This window comes from Chlorella variabilis (assembly GCF_000147415.1).
Source record: "Chlorella variabilis unplaced genomic scaffold CHLNCscaffold_32, whole genome shotgun sequence".
Taxonomy (NCBI): Eukaryota; Viridiplantae; Chlorophyta; class Trebouxiophyceae; order Chlorellales; family Chlorellaceae; genus Chlorella; species Chlorella variabilis.
Window position 1 is genome coordinate 361,815 of NW_005435056.1, and position 18,400 is coordinate 380,214.

At 66.4% G+C, this 18,400-nt stretch overlaps 7 protein-coding genes across 7 annotated transcripts in view; 3 read left to right on the forward strand and 4 right to left on the reverse strand.

Annotated features, from left to right (window-relative positions):
- Positions 1-1,287, reverse strand: part of CHLNCDRAFT_49251 (hypothetical protein) — a gene marked incomplete at both ends in the record, with an annotated part of 5,873 nt that extends 4,586 nt beyond the window's left edge. Inside the window, 2 exons of the mRNA XM_005843351.1 lie at positions 49-240; positions 1,285-1,287. Coding sequence (XP_005843413.1) covers positions 49-240; positions 1,285-1,287 — 195 coding nt within the window. The remainder of the gene's footprint in view (positions 1-48; positions 241-1,284) is intronic.
- Positions 1,288-1,339: 52 nt separating this feature from the next.
- CHLNCDRAFT_17655 (hypothetical protein) lies at positions 1,340-1,667 on the reverse strand (the record flags this gene model as incomplete). The annotated part of the gene is made up of 2 exons (XM_005843352.1): positions 1,340-1,454; positions 1,558-1,667. Coding segments are annotated over 2 exons (225 nt in total), but the record flags the coding sequence as incomplete, so codon positions are not given.
- Positions 1,668-7,050: 5,383 nt separating this feature from the next.
- Positions 7,051-9,521, forward strand: CHLNCDRAFT_59298 (hypothetical protein; the record flags this gene model as incomplete). Its single annotated transcript, XM_005843290.1, has 6 exons — positions 7,051-7,224; positions 7,419-7,776; positions 7,973-8,085; positions 8,317-8,738; positions 8,855-9,179; positions 9,345-9,521. Exons 1-6 carry the CDS (start codon positions 7,093-7,095, stop codon positions 9,519-9,521), a joined length of 1,527 nt encoding a protein of 508 aa, XP_005843352.1. The 5' UTR covers positions 7,051-7,092.
- A 785-nt stretch (positions 9,522-10,306) lies between these two features.
- CHLNCDRAFT_55270 (hypothetical protein) lies at positions 10,307-11,370 on the reverse strand (the record flags this gene model as incomplete). The annotated part of the gene is made up of 4 exons (XM_005843353.1): positions 10,307-10,431; positions 10,489-10,586; positions 10,719-10,930; positions 11,056-11,370. 4 exons carry the CDS (start codon positions 11,368-11,370, stop codon positions 10,307-10,309), a joined length of 750 nt encoding a protein of 249 aa, XP_005843415.1.
- Positions 11,371-11,549: 179 nt separating this feature from the next.
- CHLNCDRAFT_37522 (S-adenosyl-L-homocysteine hydrolase) lies at positions 11,550-15,506 on the forward strand (the record flags this gene model as incomplete). The annotated part of the gene is made up of 12 exons (XM_005843291.1): positions 11,550-11,585; positions 11,913-12,033; positions 12,223-12,431; positions 12,607-12,682; positions 12,924-13,050; positions 13,258-13,454; positions 13,631-13,761; positions 13,968-14,063; positions 14,281-14,529; positions 14,695-14,784; positions 14,892-15,004; positions 15,132-15,506. 12 exons carry the CDS (start codon positions 11,550-11,552, stop codon positions 15,136-15,138), a joined length of 1,452 nt encoding a protein of 483 aa, XP_005843353.1. The 3' UTR covers positions 15,139-15,506.
- Positions 15,507-15,581: 75 nt separating this feature from the next.
- CHLNCDRAFT_141281 (hypothetical protein) lies at positions 15,582-16,635 on the reverse strand (the record flags this gene model as incomplete). The annotated part of the gene is made up of 4 exons (XM_005843354.1): positions 15,582-15,751; positions 15,845-15,950; positions 16,099-16,357; positions 16,595-16,635. 4 exons carry the CDS (start codon positions 16,633-16,635, stop codon positions 15,582-15,584), a joined length of 576 nt encoding a protein of 191 aa, XP_005843416.1.
- A 158-nt stretch (positions 16,636-16,793) lies between these two features.
- Positions 16,794-18,400, forward strand: part of CHLNCDRAFT_33194 (hypothetical protein) — a 3,408-nt gene continuing 1,801 nt past the window's right edge. The window contains exons 1-7 of the mRNA XM_005843292.1: positions 16,794-16,892; positions 17,064-17,109; positions 17,200-17,292; positions 17,407-17,467; positions 17,694-17,774; positions 17,923-17,968; positions 18,209-18,276. Coding sequence (XP_005843354.1) covers positions 16,865-16,892; positions 17,064-17,109; positions 17,200-17,292; positions 17,407-17,467; positions 17,694-17,774; positions 17,923-17,968; positions 18,209-18,276 — 423 coding nt within the window. The 5' untranslated portion in view covers positions 16,794-16,864. The remainder of the gene's footprint in view (positions 16,893-17,063; positions 17,110-17,199; positions 17,293-17,406; positions 17,468-17,693; positions 17,775-17,922; positions 17,969-18,208; positions 18,277-18,400) is intronic.

Here is an 18,400-nt window from a genome sequence, read left to right on the forward strand (position 1 = left end):
CCCCGCGTGCGCGTGCAGGCTGCAGGGGTGCCCCGGCCCTGGCTGCACTGCGGGCAGTTGCAAGGCGTGGCTCTGTGTGGTCATCCATGGGAGTGCGCAGGAGGGGCATGCAAGGAGGCATGCCTGCATGTCTCGGTTCTCCACCGTGTCTGTCTTGATCAGCAGCTGGTCCGCCAGCGTGGACTTGCCGTGGTCGATGTGCGCGATGATGGAGAAGTTGCGCACGCGGTCGGGGGCCACCTGCGGGCAGGCGGCGGCACGCGGCTGGGGTTTGCGACGAGCGCGCTGCGCGCTCTGTTGCTGCCGCGATGGCTGGGGTGGGGTGGCTGATACGCTGGCAGCTCACAGAGCCTGGAGCGAAGATGCAAGCTCCTTCCGCAAGCTTTAGAGGCGTCGCAAGGCAGCCCCACGGGCTGGCAGCAAGCGGTGGCGGCGGCGGGCCTCACCTTGACGACCTTCCCCTTCCCGTAGGTCTGCGGCGTTTGCGGGGCTGCTACATTGCTCACCGCTGCCTGCACTCGCCGCCGCTGCACTGGCTGCAGGCTCTGCGGGAGGAACTGCTGCTGCTGGTGAGGCCGCATGAGGCGGCAGGGCACCACCCACGGCGTTTGTTGTTGCCGCCCCGACGTGCTGGGCACGAGGCCGCTGCAAGTTGCGGTGGTGCACGGACGCATGGTGGTGAGCTTGGCGCCCCACAGCCCAGCGCAGCGTGCAGTCCTCGAGCCTCCCGGTGTCTCCGTGAAGAGGTAGCAGCAGCAAGGTGGCGGAATGCATGAGGCGCTCTCATCATCTGGTGGCGCCAGCGAGGACGGCCGCCGCCGCCCCGTCAACACTTGAGGGAGAGGAAACCATTCTTGGGAACATAACAGGGAGCGTAAAAGTTCAAAATGTTGGATTGTCAGTGATGGGCGGTCAAGTCATGGCTGGGCAAGGTTTCCGTCAGCTCACTCCTCATTGACGCCGCGCTTACAGAACTGTTGTGTGCAGCCTGCCAGCCGTGCTCACACCTCGGCAGCCAATTCCCCCTTGCTCGGGGAGTCAAATCCATCGCTGTTGTTGTGAACCTCGGCAAGCCTGGCGGAGGGGATGGGGCGGCCGGCGCCCACCTCTGCTGGCGCCTCTCCCTTTTCCCCCACATTGTAGTCGAAGCGGCTCAGCGCAGGCTGGGTGGATAGCCACCAGAGCACGACTGCAGGGCAGGGCAGCAGGGTCCAGCACAGCTTGAGCCGGGGTGGCTAGCAGCTGGGAAGGCACAGGTAACGAGGCCGCCACGTGGCGGTGCACCATTGCTGCTGTAAAATTGGGACATCACGCGCGGTTTCATGCCACTTGTTGGGTCACCTGAGAACATGGCTCCCACGATGGGCCCAACCACAAAGATCCAAAAGTTGTCCCACGTCCCACTGATGGCAGCAGGGCCAAATGAGCGTGTCGGGTTGATGCTGCAGCCGTCACTGCACAGGCATAAGAAGAGAGAGAAATGGGGGTCAGCACCGATGCATCACTGCCCACCTGGCAGGGCCGCCACGTGATGCCATACCCATTGCTCCTACTCACACAGCCAGCAGCACGGCATGTCCGAGGAAGACTGTCATGCCAATTGCAAGTGGCGCCAGTCCTTTCTGTGCCACAGAGCGGACGTCCACAGCGGTCATGTGCACTGTGTGTGTGGGAGGGGGGGGGGCAGGCAGGTGGCAGCAAGTGTGCAGAAGTTACTGGCAGCGGTAGGTCGGCCCAGGCACTACTGGTGGGCCATCCTGCGGTGCTGCTAAAGCTGCATCCACTCACCCACGTAGCAGAGGAAGCAGGTCATCACCATCTCTCCCAGCAGGGCCTGGCCTTTGGTGAAGCCGGGGGACACTGCAGGCAGTACCAGACAATCGGGCGATTGGGGGTTGAACGCTGCATGCTCACTGCGTTTGCAGGAGAGCAGCATTCTCTCCCCACAACACCGGCCACGCACATGCATTTGAGCCCAGGGAGGACACTGTGGGGTCGGGGACGGTGCCGTACAGGAAGCCAGCAGCCAGCAGGGAGCCACTGAGCTGGGCGCAGATGTTGGCGATGCCCTGCGGCGGGCACAGCGCAGCAGCGATTCGAGCGATGCGCTTGGCAGCTGTGGAGATGGGAACGAGTTCAGGCTGACAGTCTGGCAGAACAAAGGCACCACGTTAACGTTGTGGCAGCGCTCCTGCCCACCTGGAGGAGGCAGCAGTTGCCAGACAGCAGGAGGGAAATGGTGACGGCGGCATTCAGGTGGCACCCGCTGACATGCCCGATGCCATACGCAAGAGCCATGATGGACATGCCTGCAGCAGTGAGCAGCAGGCCAGTCAGAGGTGGCTCTTTAGGTCCAGCTGGCCGGCAGCAAGAAGGCGGTCTGGGAGGCATTGCGGCTGGAGAGGCACGCAGCGTGCACAGCCGTTGACCGCAATATCATGGCTCAGTGCTGCTCACCGAAGGCCATGTGCAGCCTTCTGGTATTTTCATGTGCCTGGGAGATGTGCGGGCATGGGGGCCCATGTGCCCCATGCCATTTGAGTGCCCGGCGGCGGCGCTGCCTGCCGCCGGGAGCCCGCACCAGCATCGGCACCCGTCGGCCTGGCAGGCCTAAGCTGCTAAGGATCCCCACGTCCCCCACCACGTTGTGGGGGTTGCGTGTCCGGCAGGACGGGGAGCGGGGCCAGGGTGGGGTGACCCTGGGACGCTCAGCTGGGGGGAGGGTGGTCGGAGCCATGGAGAGGGTGCTCCATGGTCCACCCCCTCTCTTGATGCCCCTTGATCACGTGTGCCCCCTGCCCAAGGTCTGCTCACGCGGCCTATCATAGCGGGGTGACTGTAACACAGGGTAACATGGCTGTGATGATGCCCCAGCTTGCATTCACTGCATGGCACGGCAGGAGAGCGAGGAGCACAGGCATCAGCGCTGGAAAGCATGCGATGTCCTGCTGAAGCAGTGGGAATGGAGCCGTTTAATGCATACTGCTCGATCACACCTGTCAGCAGCTGTGTTTGCGTGTCTATGGCCTTTGTGATGAGGCTGGCGGCATTCAGGGCTGTGAAGGTGCTCGTCGCATTCTGGTCTGAGGCGGAATCGGCTGCAAAGGTGGAGACGCGGGTGGAGGAAAAGAACACTGCCGTTGCGCAGCCCGTGTAGACTGCGCCAGGGAGGAAGGCACCTGGGATGGGTTTCGTTGCCGCACAGCTGCCTCTGCATCACTACGGGCCCGCTGCGCTCCCCTGTACACTCACCAAACAGCGTCATGCCGATCAGCTCAGCCAGCACGGCGCGCAGGCTGAAGCTGTGGCGGGTGAGCGCCCGCATCACGTCGCCCGGCCCCACGCTCTTGCCGGCGCTCGACCCTGCCATCCTGCATCGCGAGAGGGTGGTGATGACGAGTGTGCATGAGGGTGTAGGCACAGGGGCGGCTTTCAACCAGATGCAGCAACGCAAATGTGGCTTTTCATGCAGTACTGGCGACTGCCCGCCGCATGGCGGAGGCGCCATCTGCCTTTCTCTCCTAGCCCGGGCCCCCCGAACCGACAGCCCCTGAAAGCATGGCATGCTCCCCATCCCGCTTAATAGGTCCCGAGCAACCAGGCGGGCGGCGGTAGCACCTTTCACTAAGCAGGCACTCACGCCCAGCCCCTGGATTCAAGCTCTGTGTTTTGGCCCCTAGATTTCACACAGCAACCTTGGGTCGCAGCAAACAGACCTGAATGGAGATTAGCTAGAGGAGGGGAAGTATGCGCTTGCCGGCACTGCGTCCCAAGTAGGCTGCTGGCGCTCCTGCGGGGCTGTGAGAAGCCCGATGTAAAGAGGATCTGCCAATCTGGGCGACGATCAGCCCGGCAAAGCAATTTGTGTCCTGTCGGGCGTGCCAACTGGACAGGCGCCGGCGCCCAACTGGAAACCTCAATAATTGACCGAATTTGAGCCCTTCTTCTACTTCGCATAGCAGCTTTGTCAGCCAAGAAAATCATCCAAGCCAGCCACCCACTGCACTGCGCCTCGCGTCTCGCCGCCGCCTCTGCTGCTTTGACCGCCGTGTGACAAGGGCCACTGTGTGATGGGACGGCAGACTGCTCCTTTCCTCAGATTTCGATATGCTGCCTTTACAAGTAGATTGGAACAAGTAGAAGATGCGATGAAGTCTCTCTCAACAGGACTGAAGCTTGTGTGGGCTTAAAGTCTGGTAAAGCAAGAACTAGCTTGCAACATAGACTCCCCGCCGAAACGGGACGAGAACCGGGCGAAAGCAGAGAAAGCAATAAAACAGGGGTGGAGCAAGGCGACATGCAACGCAAGCAGCTGACAGGGCACGCATCGAAACGTGTGTATGACTGGCAAAGTGGCATGGCGCATTGGGGAGAAACGCAACGGTACGGGAGCATGGGCTGGCCAAACGGCAGTGCGGAACGCTAGGTCACTAGAAAAGCAGGGAAAGGCGCACTATGTATGCAATGAGGGCAGCCCCGGCTCGGGGCCGTTGAGAAAGCAGTGGTCGGGAGGGGGGAGGCCCCGGTGTGGGCGGGCCCCATCGAGGGGGGATGGGGCGCGCAAGCGGCCAGATGGGGCGGGGCGCGGGCGGCAGTAGAGTCCTGCGGCTGGGTGGGATATAGGGCAATGAGCGTTGAGCAGTGTGCGATGAGCAATGAGCAATGAGCAGTGAGCAGCCCCTCCTCTAAACAAAGTGAAGCGCAGGACGGGGTCTCGGTGGATGGGAGGCAAGGAAACGCGGGGGGTTGCCACGTGCGCTGCTCGCCGCTCGTCTGCAGGCAGCACCTCCTGCGGCGGCGGCAGCGGCAGCAAGTCTGAGGACCAAACGCCGTGCCGCCGCCGCCGCAGGCAGCACCCCTGCGACGGCGGCGGCAGCAAGCCGTGGACCGAAACGCCGTGCCGCCGAGTCCCGTGGCTGTGGCCGTGGGCTTCTGGCAGGAAACTACGGCCGCAACTCGGCAGCACGGGGGCGTCGCAGCGTGCCCCCGCCGCCGCCGCGCTGCCCCCCGGGCACGGCGGCGGCGGCAGCAAGCTTGGGCCCAAACGCCGTGCCGCCGAGTCCCGTGGCTGCGACCGTAGACCGTGGGCCGGAAACTGCGGCCGCAGCTCGGCGGCACGTGGTTCTGTTCAAATCGCCAAGCGTGCAGCAGCGCCGAACCACGCTTCACTGAAGACTGGAGGCAACGCTCGTCAATTCGCAATGCATTGCCCGTTCTGGAGCGTGAAGTTGGGGCCGCACCTGATACACTTGCCACTCTTATTGACGCAGTGCGTGCATCCTGGTTGCAGCGAACCACACTGCGGCAAGGCAGGCAGGAATGCGGGAGTGTGAGGTGGCGGTGTGGCCTGGGGCTGCTGGTCCCGACCAATGGTGGGCAGCCAGCGGCGGCACAACTTACAGACTGGCAGTTGCCTGCACCATCGATGTACATCGCTGCGCCGTTGTGGTCGGCGCAGGCGGTGCACACCGTGGGCGCGTTTCCATTGCATGATTTACAGTACCTGCTGAAGTTGCCTCCAGCAACACACTACAAGGACAAGGACAGGGGAGCAATGAGCACACCCGCGTGATTAAGAGGCAGGCGCCTGGCCATGCCAGCCGCCAAGTGCAATGCTCACACCCACTGCCGCTCACCTTCACGCATTTTCCTGCGCTGTTGGTGCCCCACACGTTGGTCCACCCCAGCTTCTCGGCATCCCACTGGGGGCTGGTGGGGCAGGGCAGCGAGATGCGCCTGACGCACTTCCCTCTCATCGCCATGTGCCCCGGCGCGCACTTGGTACAGTATGGCTTGCCCAGGACGTTGCCACAGACCTTGCACTTTGACGGACAGGGCGCGCAGGTCTTGGCATTCGTTCTCCAGAAGTTGGTCTTGCACAGCTTGCAGATCCAGGGGCGGCGGTAGTCGCACACTGCGGAGCAGGGTGGTGCAGGGCGCGGCAGCTCCGTGCCAGACATGCACGGGGGCACCCGCCGGGGATGTGTGCCAGGCATGGCACAGCGGCAGGAGCGGAGGTGCTGAAAGATGGGCCGCCCGTGTGGCACAGCGGCGGTTGAGGCTGCGGAAATGCGCACCGGCACAATGATCGGTACATTCCACACAGTAGCCTGCAGAGCCCATGAATCCAGCGATGGCATATCCCGGAAAGCACTTCTTGCACCTGTGGACAGGTGCGAGGGGAGCAGGTCAGCTTGGGAGCAGCAGGGCAGGCGATGCAAGCGCGCACAACCGAGCACCGGCGGCAGGCTCACTTTGACTCGGTGGCGCAGATGAAGCAGCCGTCCTCGCCATCGTTGCACTTGGCGGAAGCGCCTGCAGCGGGGCAGCAGGCCGGTGCTGCTGCAGCTGGACTTAAGGCGGCAGACGTTCGGAACGGCACTGTAGCGCCCACTGGCAGGATGGCGGCGGGGTGGCGCCCATGGCGCCCAGCCGTGCAAGTAGCTGCAGTGTGCCTTGCGCAGGCTCGCGCACCTCTAGTGAGGATGCAGAGCAGGGCCGCAGCGAGCGCGAGTCCCGACAGGCGGCTCATCTCTGCGTGATTGGCTGAAGGAAGGCGCCGCTGCTGCACCGCGAGTGGGAGACCTTCCACCGACACAACGATGAGGTGCGCACGAAGAATATACAGAACAAATCACCGACAATGATTAAATGGGGGTACTGACTAGCAGCTTCTCTGCAGGTGCGGGCGGGAAGCTATCGCTGGAAACACAGAGGCCCGTCCTCTTAATTAAGAAACAAGCAAGCAGCGCTGTTAGGACAGGGTGCGAGGGAGCTAAAATCTCTGGTATGGGGTGCAAGGGACAGGCCCAGGGTGGCGGCGAAGCGGCAAGTGCAGCCTCCTTTGCCGTAACTACCTAGCGGCCCAGCTCAGGCACCTGCCTGCAGTGCCAGCAGCAATGAGACCCAGCATCCACAGGAAGGTGGCATGGCGGCAGCGGCGGGAGTTACTGGGGCCGCGGAGCGTCGTGCCCAGCTGTTCCGCTGTCCCGCCGCTGCCGGCTGGCAAGGCATTTCCCATTTGTCCGCATTTTTGGTGAACGCGATCAACAGAACATGTATCCCAGATATGCTGACTAATTAACACAGAACATGGCGGAGCCAGAGGGGGCAATGAACGGGGAGGAGGTGGGACTGCTCTCGCGGAGCACCAGGGAGACTCTGGAAACGGAGGTGCCCGCTGTCGAGAAGACAGGTCATGTCCCGGCATCTCGGGCACTGCAGGTGTGCAAGCGGGCAGGAGGCAGCAAACCCCTGTGAACGGCTCCTCGGACCTCTTTGGGCATGGGTGGATGCTGGGCGACCAGCGCCAAGCCTTCGCGGCCTGCAGCCGCCACCCGCCGCCAGCCCGTGGTTGGTGCCGCCACCACCTGCTGCCCGCCCACGCCGCCCTGGCCGCCCTGTCCTGTGGCGCGCAGGCCTCGCACTTCCTGTCCACCTGGGGCCAGCGCGGCTGGGAGTTTGCCGTTGGGCTCGTCATGCTTGAGCTGCACCCCTCCTCGCTGCTGCTGGTGGCGGTGTGGGGCCTGCTGGATGCGGCACTGTCTGTGGTGGCCGGCACGGCGGTCGGGCGCTACGTGGACGGCCTGCCCCGCCTGGCAGCCGCCAGCCGCATGTACCTGCTGCAGAACGGCATGCTGGCGCTGAGCGCGGCTGCGGCGCTGGGCCTGTTGGCCAGCGACGCGCGAGCTGGGGCGGCGTTCTGGGCGGGACGGGCGCTGACGATGGGCGCGGGCGCGGTCAGCACGCTGGGAGCGTTGGGCAGCACGCTGTCGGGTGGGCAGCAAGCGCCGCGGCTGCCGTCTCTCGGTCAGCTGGCGGTGATCGACCCTCTTGCAGCAACCATCGTGCTGCTCAAACATAAAGCAGCAGGATGCCTTGGAGCAACTTTTTTGACACTGCTTCTCCGCCGCCCTGCCCTGCCTCACCCCGCCCTCGCCTGCTCTTGCCCGCTCTGCTCCCCGCCCCGCAGTGGAGCGGGAGTGGACCCGGGCGCTGTGCGGCGGCGACAGCGCCGCGCTGGCCTCGCTCAACGCCGCCATGAAGCGCATCGACCTGACCTGCCTCATCGCCTCCCCTATCCTGGTGCGCTGCCTCCCCCACCCGGCCCTCTGGCACGCACCCAGCCACGCTCCATGCAGCTGCAACTCTGCAGGGCTGTTCGCTCCCCAGCCACACCTGCCCAAACACCCTTCAATTGTTTCCCTGGCTCCCCTCCTGCTGCCGTCTCGGCCTGGCTTTTGATCACTCGTTCCCGCCTCTACCCTCTCTGCTTGCGATGCCAGCCGGTCCCTGCCTGCTGTCCTGGTGTTGCAGGTGGGCCTGGTGATGCAGCACGGCGGCGGGCGCCCCATGGTGGCCGCCACCCTGGCGCTGCTGGCGTGGAACCTGGCCAGCTGGCTGCCAGAGGTGGCCCTGCTGCGCTACGCGCAGCGGTGCAGCCCCGCCCTGGCCGCCGACAGCAAGCCCAGCGCCGACAGCAGAGGTGGCGACATAGATGCCGGTGCTGGTGCTGGTGCTGGTGGTGTGCCTGGGGACGGCGACGGCAGGTGGCACCGGCTGGCGCGGCCGCTGCGGCAGCAGGCCCAGGCCTGGGCGCTCTACGCGCGGCAGCCGACGGCGGCGGCGGCGGCGGCGCTGGCGCTCCTGTACCTGACGGTGCTGTCCTGGGGCACGCTGATGACGGCGTACCTCAAGGCGCTGGGCCTGCCCGAGGCTGAGCTGGCGGTGTACCGCGGGTGAGGGCGGCAGCAGGAGCACACACGGCTGCCAGCTGGCGGCGTTGGGGTGTGTGTTGTGTATGGGAAGTGATGGAGGCCCAGCTGTCCGCCACCTGCCCTCCCTCCTCCTGCAGCCTGGGCGCCGTGAGCGGCATCCTGGCCACCCTCACCTTCCCGCCGCTGCACCGCGCGCTGGGCCTGGTCGCCACCGGCGGCCTGTCCATCTGGCTGCAGCTGGCCTGCGTGGCGGGGGCCACGCTGCCCTCGGTGGCGGCGGCGGCGGGCGCGGCGGTGGGCACCTCAGCCCGCCTGTATGCGGTGGTGTGGGGCCTGGTGCTCTCCCGCTTTGGGCTGTGGAGCTTCGACCTGGCTGTGAACCAGCTCATTCAGGAGTCTGTGGGTTCATCCTCGCTGGGGGCAGTCAGCGGGGTGCAGGGCAGCATGCAGTCGCTGTGCCAGGTGAGGAGGCTGGGTGGGCATGCCAGCGGGTGTGCATGTGGGGGCTGGTGGTGCTGGGTGGCGGGTGCACTGTTGGGTGCTCCCTCTGTGGGAATCATCCCTGTCCACCATGAACTGCCGTCGATTGCCCTGCTGGTGTCCTGCCGCCGCCTGCCTGCCTTGCAGATGCTGGCCTACCTGGCGGGCGTCCTGGTGCCCGCCACCGACAGTTTTGTGTACCTGATGGCGGGGTCCTGCTGCGTGGTGGCCACGTCGGCAGCCGCCTTCACCGCCTTTGCGCTGCGCACGCGGTGCGGCGGCCGCCTCGCCATGCAGCTGCAAGTCGTGCAGCTCGATGCCTGAAGCTAACACTCGCCCAAAAGCACTGTCCTACACTGGTAATCCTTTCCACAGTCTCGCGTGCTCTCACCTCCCAACAATGGTCTCTATTCATGTTGACTTCGCCCTGCACTGGCGCATCCCCATGTACCTTGTTCTTCTCCAATTCTTTTCACAAATTCTGTTTTTCAGTTCAATAATTGCATAATTGAGCACGAGCTTGGAACTCAACGAGCGTGATTCAGATTGCAAATAGTGGGGCAGCCAGCCTGGGCTTGCAGCACACGGGTGTCGGGTGTTCGGCAGCCTGCGCCTCCCTGGTCGCCGCCGCCGTGGGCAGCATCACACTGACGTGACATCAGTACAGCTCGCCCCCGGCTTCTTCGTACGCCGCCCGGTGCTCCGGCGGCACCAGGTCAGCCACAGTCACCATGACAAAGGGCGGCTCGGCGGCCGCCAGCTGCGCCTGCCACTCCCCGGGCGCAAACGATGTCTTCTGGAAAGTGGCCTTGAAGGCCTGCACACGGGCCGGGTGCAGAGATGATGTTTCAATCAGGGCCAGCAAGATACAGGGCCAGCAACAGGGGCCCAACTGTGGCCCAACCACCAGCCCCTAGAGGCAAGCACAGACGTGCGGGCCTGCCAGCGACATGCAGGGCAGGGCCCAGCATGCAGCAGGCGGCGGGTGGCACGCACCCCCCAAGCATCCACCACGGCTGTGACCGGCGCCCGCGCCACTGCCGCCCAGTGGCCGTTGCCCAGCTCGTGCAGGCAGAAGGCCCAGTCGGGCTGCGGCACGCCCCGCACGCTCACCGTGGCTGCAGCAGCAGCGCCGAGGGGCAGAGCGGCACCAGCAGTGAGAGCTGGCCCATACACAACAAGGCCTGGTCCTGCAGGCTGGCCACCCCTTCATGTGCTGGGCTGGTCTGGTGGGCTGCCCAGAGCAGGAGTAAGTGTGGGCAGCGCACGAAAAGGAAGCCATCCAGCACACCTGTGCCGCCGCTGATGGCGAACTCTGTGTTCCCCAGCTCGAAGCCCAGCCCCTCCCCCGTGGCCTTCACAAACGCCTCCTTCAGGCTCCAAAACTTCCTGCAGGCGGCAGGGGCAGGGCCTGGGGGGGCTGGGCTCCAGGCACGGCACCCTGTGTCTGCCTGCCTTTGCCTCCCACCTGCCCTCCACTGCTCCACAGCATCCCTGCGGGTACCAGCAGCTGCAGCCCACCTAAACTGAGCCTCCTGAGACGCACCGTCCTCCCCCGCTGCCCGCACGCTGGCCCACTCTGCCGCCGTCAGCTGCTTCTCAAAGCTGCGGAAGAACTCGGCCAGCGGCTGCTCCTTGCCGGCGGCTCCTCCGGCACGCCGCACCGTCAGCGGCGCTGCCACGTCGCAGCCGCACACGCACACCGGCTCGGCTGCGAGGATCACGTAGTCGCCCTGCAGGGTGTGGGGGGCAGGTCGAGGCCACAGGTCAAGCCAGGGCAGGTGGTCAAACGGCAGCATGTCCACGGCATGGGCACCGCCAGCGGGTGCAGCCGGGTACCCCCCGCTGCCTGGCGCACCTCGTGCGACACGCTGTAGTTCCAGTTGGGTGCATGCGACGGCCTGTGCGCGCCGGCCACGTAGGGCTTGTTGCCGCGCGTGCGCTGCACGGAGAGCGCGCCGCCATGCCGCAGGCCCAAGGCGGCGGCCGCCGCCGCCCGCTGCAGCAGGCGGCTGACCAGCGCCCGCTTGCGGTCCTGGGCCTGGCGGAACCGGGTGCACGCGCAGCGCTCCGCCTCGGGCAGCAGGGAGAGCAGGAGTTCAAACTCGGCGTGCCCGGGGCTCCAGGCCTCCACCTGCACCGCCCAGCGCAGCCTGCCCGCCTCCTGAGACATGCATGTGCCGCCCCCCGCACGCCTGATCACCGCCAGGGGCCGCGGCCCTCGCCCAAAATGCGGCGGCGACCAAGGCGACCCAGGCAGCCGGCGTGTTCATGCGCCGTCATTGGCCGCCCTCTGCCTCTTTCACTCCTCCAGCACCACTGTGAGGATCAGGCAAGATGGCTGCCAGCACCATGACCGTGGTTGAGAAGAGCGCCAGTGGGCGCGAGGTGATTGGCGCTGCTGCATGTTGGGCGGGGCGCGGGGGGCCTTCGAACAGCGCGCTCCTCGATGTGCAGTCGGGCAGGTGCAGCCAATGCGGGGCACAGCAGCGGCGATCAGTGGCTCTGGGCTTCAGATGCAGCTGCCGAACCTGATGGGCGAACATTGGCACGGACTTGAAGGCCTCAACCAGCCCTGCATAACACTGCGGTCCTGCGGGATTGCCCGGCGGGGCCGCTGGCCTCAACAGCCTGTGGCGCCGCCGCTGCCGCCTGCCGCCGCTGCTGCCTGCAGCTGCTCACCGCCTGCCCGCCTCCCCTCTCCCATCGCTGCAGTACAAGGTCAAGGACATGAGCCAGGCCGACTTCGGCCGCCTCGAGATCGAGATGGCGGAGGCGGAGATGCCCGGCCTGATGGCCTGCCGCGCCGAGTTTGGAGCCAAGCAGCCCTTCAAGGGTGCGCGCGCCTCGCTGCCGCCCAGCACATGCCCCTGCCCTGCCAGCCCGCGTGCCTGCATCATCTCCATCTTTTCTATCCATCTATGAGCTGGGGACAGATGAAGAGATGCACGGGTCCGTTGCCCAGCTGATTCCGCTTACACCGCCTCGTCCATGCGGGCCGTGCCCCCATCCGCCGCCCTCGCAGGCGCCAAGATTGCCGGCTCCCTGCACATGACCATCCAGACCGCGGTGCTGATCGAGACGCTGACCGCGCTGGGCGCGGAGGTGCGCTGGTGCTCCTGCAATATCTTCTCCACGCAGGACCACGCCGCCGCCGCCGTGGCGCGCGACTCCGCCGCCTGCTTCGCCTGGAAGGGCGAGACGCTGGAGGAGTACTGGTGGTGCACCGAGCAGGTGGGCGGGGGCCAGGGCGGGGCAGACGGGGCAGGCTTTCCGGCGCCGGGCAGGCCGCCAGGGGATGGGGCATGGCAGGGCCTGCCGGCTGCGTGCGAGCGTGTGCATCGTGCAAGCGTGCCACCACCGCCGTGTGCCTGCCCCTGATGTGCCGCTCCCACCCATTTGTGTGCAGGCCCTGAGCTGGCCCGGCAGCGACGGCGCTGACCTGCTGGTGGACGACGGCGGCGACGCCACTCTGCTCATCCACGGTGCGCTCGGCGCCCCGTGCCTGCCGCAGCCGCCTCCCGGCGCTTGCTGCCATCCCTGGCGGCCCTGGCGGCCGCCCCAGCTCAGTGCAGCTGCCGGGCAGCGCTGGAGGGTTGTTGCCGCCATTGACCTGGTTGGAGCACTGGCCTGCGCGCAACCCCAGCCGCCCCTCTCTCCTTGCTCTCCCCCTTGGTGCTCAACCTGCCTGCCTGCCGTCCCCGCCTTGGCGTGTGTGGTGTGCAGAGGGCGTGAAGGCTGAGGAGGCGTTTGAGAAGGACGGCTCCAAGCCCGACCCCGCCTCCACCGACAACCCCGAGTTCCAGATTGTGCTGCGCATCATCCGCGACGGCCTGGAGAAGGACCCCAAGAAGTGAGCGGCGGGGCCGGGGCCCGGGCTGGCTGCCTGGCTGAGGGTGCGGGCTCCGCCATCAGTGCTGCAGCGGCGCGGCGCATGGGCATGGGCATCGAGGCGAGGCGGCAGCGCTGCGGGCGCCCCTTGCCGCCTGCCCCCCGCCGCCCCCCGCAAGCGCTCGCCCGCCTGACCAGCCGCACCGCCTCCCCCCCGCTGCCCCGCCAGGTGGCGCAAGATGGCCGCCAAGCTGGTGGGCGTGAGCGAGGAGACGACAACGGGCGTGAAGCGGCTGTACGAGATGACCGCCTCGGGCACCCTGCTCTTCCCCGCCATCAACGTCAACGACTCGGTCACCAAGTCCAAGTTTGACAACGTGTACGGCTGCCGCCACTCGCTGCCCGACGGCATCATGCGCGCCACCGGTGGGCTGGGCGCCGCCTGCGGGCCGCAGCAGGCGGCAGCGCGGGGGCAGAAGGTCGGGGGCGTTTGGGAGCAGTGTGGTGGTGCTGCAGCCCTGAAATGAGCTCCCCCCAAGCCTCAGCCTCAGCCCTTGCCTCGCCCGCTCCCCTCCCTCCTCCCCACCGCCGCCGCCGCGCAGACGTCATGCTTGCGGGCAAGACCGCCTTCATCGCCGGCTACGGCGATGTGGGCAAGGGCTGCGCGTCCGCCATGAAGGCCGCCGGCGCGCGCACCATCGTGTCGGAGATCGACCCCATCTGCGCGCTGCAGGTGTGGGCGGGCTGCTTGGCGGTGGTGGTGGGGGCTGCTTTGGGGGGTGGGGGGCGGCTCGCAGGGCTGGCAGCGGGGGCGTGCGTGGCCGGAAAAGGGCGGCAGCGGGAGCTAGCAGCGGCCATCGCCTCGCCGTCTCTGCCTGCCTGTCCTGTCACCGCCCACCCGCCACGCCCCTCCTCCTCCCCACCCGCTCTCCTACCCAGGCCGCCATGGAGGGGTACCAGGTGGCCCCCATGGACGACGTGGTGTCCACCGCCGACATCTTCATCACCACCACCGGCAACAAGGACATCATCATGGTGAGCACGCTTGCGCGAGGCCGGCCTTCGCCCAGCGCCGCAGCAGACGTTTGCATCGCACGCACGAACTGATTCAGAGCCACACACAGGGAGCTGGCACGGCACGGTGCCCCACTGGCACAGTACTCGGTTCACGCGCGTCCTCCCGCGTAGGCTCGATCCCGCAAAGCTAATAACAATTGTTTTGTTGGCGTTTTTCTACCCCGCCACTATGCAGGCCAGCGACATGGCCAAGATGAAGAACAACGCGATTGTGGGCAACATCGGGCACTTCGACAACGAGATCGACATGGCCGGCCTGATGGCCATCCCCGGCATGAAGCGCCAGAACATCAAGCCCCAGGTGGACCGCTTCATCTTCCCCGACGGCCACGGCGTCATCGTGCTGGCCGAGGGGCGCCTGCTCAACCTGGGCTGCGCCACCGGCCACCCCTCCTTCGTCATGTCCTGCTCCTTCACCAACCAGGTAGGGAGGAGGTGGTGGTGGTGGGGTGGGTTGGGGTGGGAAAGAAGGGGCGCACAGGTTTGACGTGTAGCCATTGCTCATGCCCAGCGCACCGCACGCCAGATGCAGTGCTGTAGCCCTCTCTCGACCCGCCCCTGGGCCGCCCCCCCCGCCGCGCCCCCGCAGGTCATCGCGCAGCTGGAGCTGTGGAACGAGCGGGCCAGCGGCAAGTACGAGAAGAAGGTGTATGTGCTGCCCAAGCACCTGGACGAGAAGGTGGGGCTCTAGGGTGTGGCTGGCAGCAAGAGAGCGACATGTTTGCCTGGCCACCGGTGGCGCCCAAAGTCTCAGTCTGTACGGCATTGCAACCCCTCTGCCTGCAGGTCGCCGCGCTGCACCTCAACAAGCTGGGGGCCAAGCTCACCAAGCTGACCCCCGACCAGGCCACCTACATCAACGTGCCCATCGAGGGCCCGTACAAGCCGCCGCACTACAGGTTGCTAACAGTTCCGCCGATGCTCTTCATCTGTTTTTGTTTTTGCTTCATTGTGGCACGTGTTCCTTTGATCCAGGGTTGAATTGCCTTGGACTAAAACGCTCACACTGCCGCCGCCTTGGTGCAGGTACTGAGCGGAGGCTGCACCCTCGTGCTGCTTGGTCGTCTGCAACAGATGTGGGCCTACACCGATGCCCTCAGCCTGCTGCATCTGCGGCGTCCCTGCCTTCCTCCGCGCCCTGCGCAAGGAGGCGGGCCGCACTGCCGCAGCGGCAGGCCCGGCGGCCACTCGCCACATCGGCGCCCATAGCTCTTCCCCTTCTGCCACTTTATTCTTCCTCCCTTCCATTTCTTTCCTCTAGATCCTCTCCCCTGCTGCCCTCTGCCTCTCCCGTGCAGCAGCTGCCGCATATTAACAGGTGGGAACGGAGACGGAATGAGCGCACTGCCGCCTTTTGATTGTCGCTTGTTGCACCACCCCCAATGTAACCCAATCATCAGCAACCAAAGGGGAGATGATGGCGCCTGGCTGCAGGGTTGTGCCTGGCGGGCTTGCTCTCGGTCTGCTGCCCTCTGCTCACGGCTGCCGCCGCCGTCCCCGCCGCCCCGCCTCTGCCGCCGCCTGCTGGTCTGCAAAGTAGTCGGTGGCTGCCCGCAGCACGCCCGCCTTGTCCTGTGCGTCCACCAGCGGCGCCTCCTCGTGCTCGATGCCCTCGCACACAGCCCGTCCCTCGCCCACCCACGCCGCTGCACACAAGGGGGGGTGCGGCCAGGCGGGCAATGGGCGGCACTCGCTCAGGGAGGCGTGCGAGGCATGTGGCGGCGATGCCTGCCAGCCACCTGCACCAGACCCGGCGGTCAAACTGGCGCTGGCGCTGCGCCTGCCGGCCACCAGCAGCATGCCTGCTTGCCTGGGTCCATCAGCTCGGGCCACCAGGGGTATGTGCTGCACGGCAGGTGGAGCGGGGGCCCCTCACAACGTGCGGCAGCGGCTGCCAGGCACAGCACACTCCAGCGAGGCTGGCAGGGTGCACGCGGTACCCGCGACATGCAGGCCCGGGCGGGAGCGCGCACCTGCACTGCATCGGCCTCACAGGATAGATGGAGCACTTGGTGCCGCCGGCCAGGAAGACGCAGTCGCCGGTGGCGGGCTGCAGCTTGAGCATGCGCCAGCCGGGCCGCTTGCTGTAGGCCTTGGTGTAGCGGGCCAGGAAGTCGCTCTGCTGCAGCCCCAGGTGCCTGGCCATGGCGGCGCACTCCTTGTCGTTGGCCCACACCTCGCCGCTGCCCTGGCAGCACTTGCCGCACTCTGTGCACACAAAGCGCTTCCCCTCCAGAAGAACCTCATAAGGGCTGTGGGGTGGTGGCAGCGGGAGTGGCGGTTGAGCCCGCTGCTGCTGCTGCGTGCTGCTGGCGACGGCGCTGCTGGGTGGCGGCGGCGGCTTATTGGCCAGCGGCGGCGGCGGCGGCGGAGCATGTTCTGCACTGCCACTGCTGCTGCTGCAGCTCCTTCTTCTGGTGCTGCACAATCTAGCAGTCCAGGCCGCCTCCACTGCAGCGCCCACACTGCCATGCCTGCCTGAGCCCCACCAGGGGGCAGCCGCCCGGCTTGTAGCTATTGCAGTGCGCATCCAGGCAGAGCGCTGAATCGCTGCAATGCAAGCTGCTGCTGCTGCTGCAGCAGGCCATAGTCCCCCTTGCACGGGCACTTTGCCGCGTGGCGATGCCAGCAGTGTCGGCCCTTCAAGTCCCGAAGCCTGCCGCCCTGTTCCACCACTCACAGCGCCCACCACCTCCTCCACCACATACTCAGCGCCCCGCCGGCCAGGTCGCCAGCCCCAGCCCCCCAACGATCGCGCGATGGGCAACCTGTGCTGCACTTGTGTGGGTGAGAATGCGCCGGGGCACCGTGTGGAGGGCTGAAATGGTTGTGTGGGCAAAACAAGTGGTGGCGTGAGGCGGGGCCCGCCAGCCGCCGTGGCGGCAGGAGGCACCGAGTCCAGTGGCGCCCGCCCACCGGCACGCCGCTGCACTCCCCTTTCAACTCCCCGCCGTGCAGATCAGTCGTCCATTGAGGTCATCGAGCAGTTTGGCAAGTTCTCCAGGTAAAAACAGAGAGAAACAGCGCAGCACTTCCCCCCTGCCAACCAGCACCCACCTCCCACTACCTTACTGCTGGACCTGTCTCCACGCAGGATTGCCTACCCAGGCTTCAACACCATCTGGTGCTGCATCGGCGAGCGCGTGGCCGGCGGGCTGAGCCTGCGTATCCAGCAGTTGGATGTCAGGTGGGGCTGGGGGCATGCCCCGCCCAGCCTCGCCGCCGGGCTGGGTGCTTGCTTGCTCCGCAAAGCCTCTCACATATGGCCCGCCTCGCTGCGCTGCTGCGCGCGCACCCACAGGTGTGAGACCAAGACCAAAGACAACGTGTTTGTGGATGTGGTGGTGTCTGTGCAGTACCAGGTGGGTGCACCTATGCCACATGGCTGTGGGTGTGCGGGGCTGTGGGTGTGGCGAGGTGTTCACGGGGGCCAGCATAGCTTCCAGCGCGGTATCGGTACATACCGATGCCCGCCAGAGCCGAGCCGCGCACGCAATCCCACCGCCTTCAGCCCCCGGCAGCCGCCACGGATTCGCCAGCGGCCCACGCCGCCGCCCCGCCTGCCCCTGCCCGCGCCTGCCGCCCCAGGTGGTGCGCGAGAGCCTGTACGATGCCTTCTACAAGCTGACCGACTCGCGCAGCCAGATCACCTCCTACGTCTTTGACGAGGTGAGGAGGAGGGGGCTGGTGGCGGCAGCGGCGGCGCTGCTGCTGCCGCTGCTGCTGCTGCTTGCTGTTGTTGGGGCTCGCCATCAGGTGTTGGGGGTGCACACGAGCCTTGCCGCCCGCCCCCTGCCGCCTGGCTCGCTGTTGCCAGGTCCGCGCCACCGTGCCGCGCATGGGGCTGGATGACGTATTCACAGGTGGGCTGGTGGGCCCGCGGCCCGGGCTGGTCGGCTGGGGAGCAGGGCTACTGGCTGGGGCTGGCAGGCGGCGGCCTCTTGGCCCGCCGGTGGGCAGGGTTGCCCAGCCAGCTACCTTACGCCCACGTTGCCCTGGCACCCCCCTATCGTTTGGTGTCCCCACATTTCCACGCCCCTGCGCCGCCGGATGCTGGTGTGTGTGCTTCCTTCATATGCTGTGTGGGGCTGCTCCCCCTGCAGCCAAGGAGGACATTGCGCGGGCCGTGAAGGAGGAGCTGCAGAAGTCGATGAGCAGCTTCGGCTTCCAGGTGTGTGTTGGGGGGGCAAGCGCGCAGCAGGAGGGAGGTGCACAGCAGGGGGGCATGAGGTTAGACAGCAGGCGGGCCGGGACATTGCTCGCCTCCTCTGCCTGCACCCCCGCCACCCCCCCGG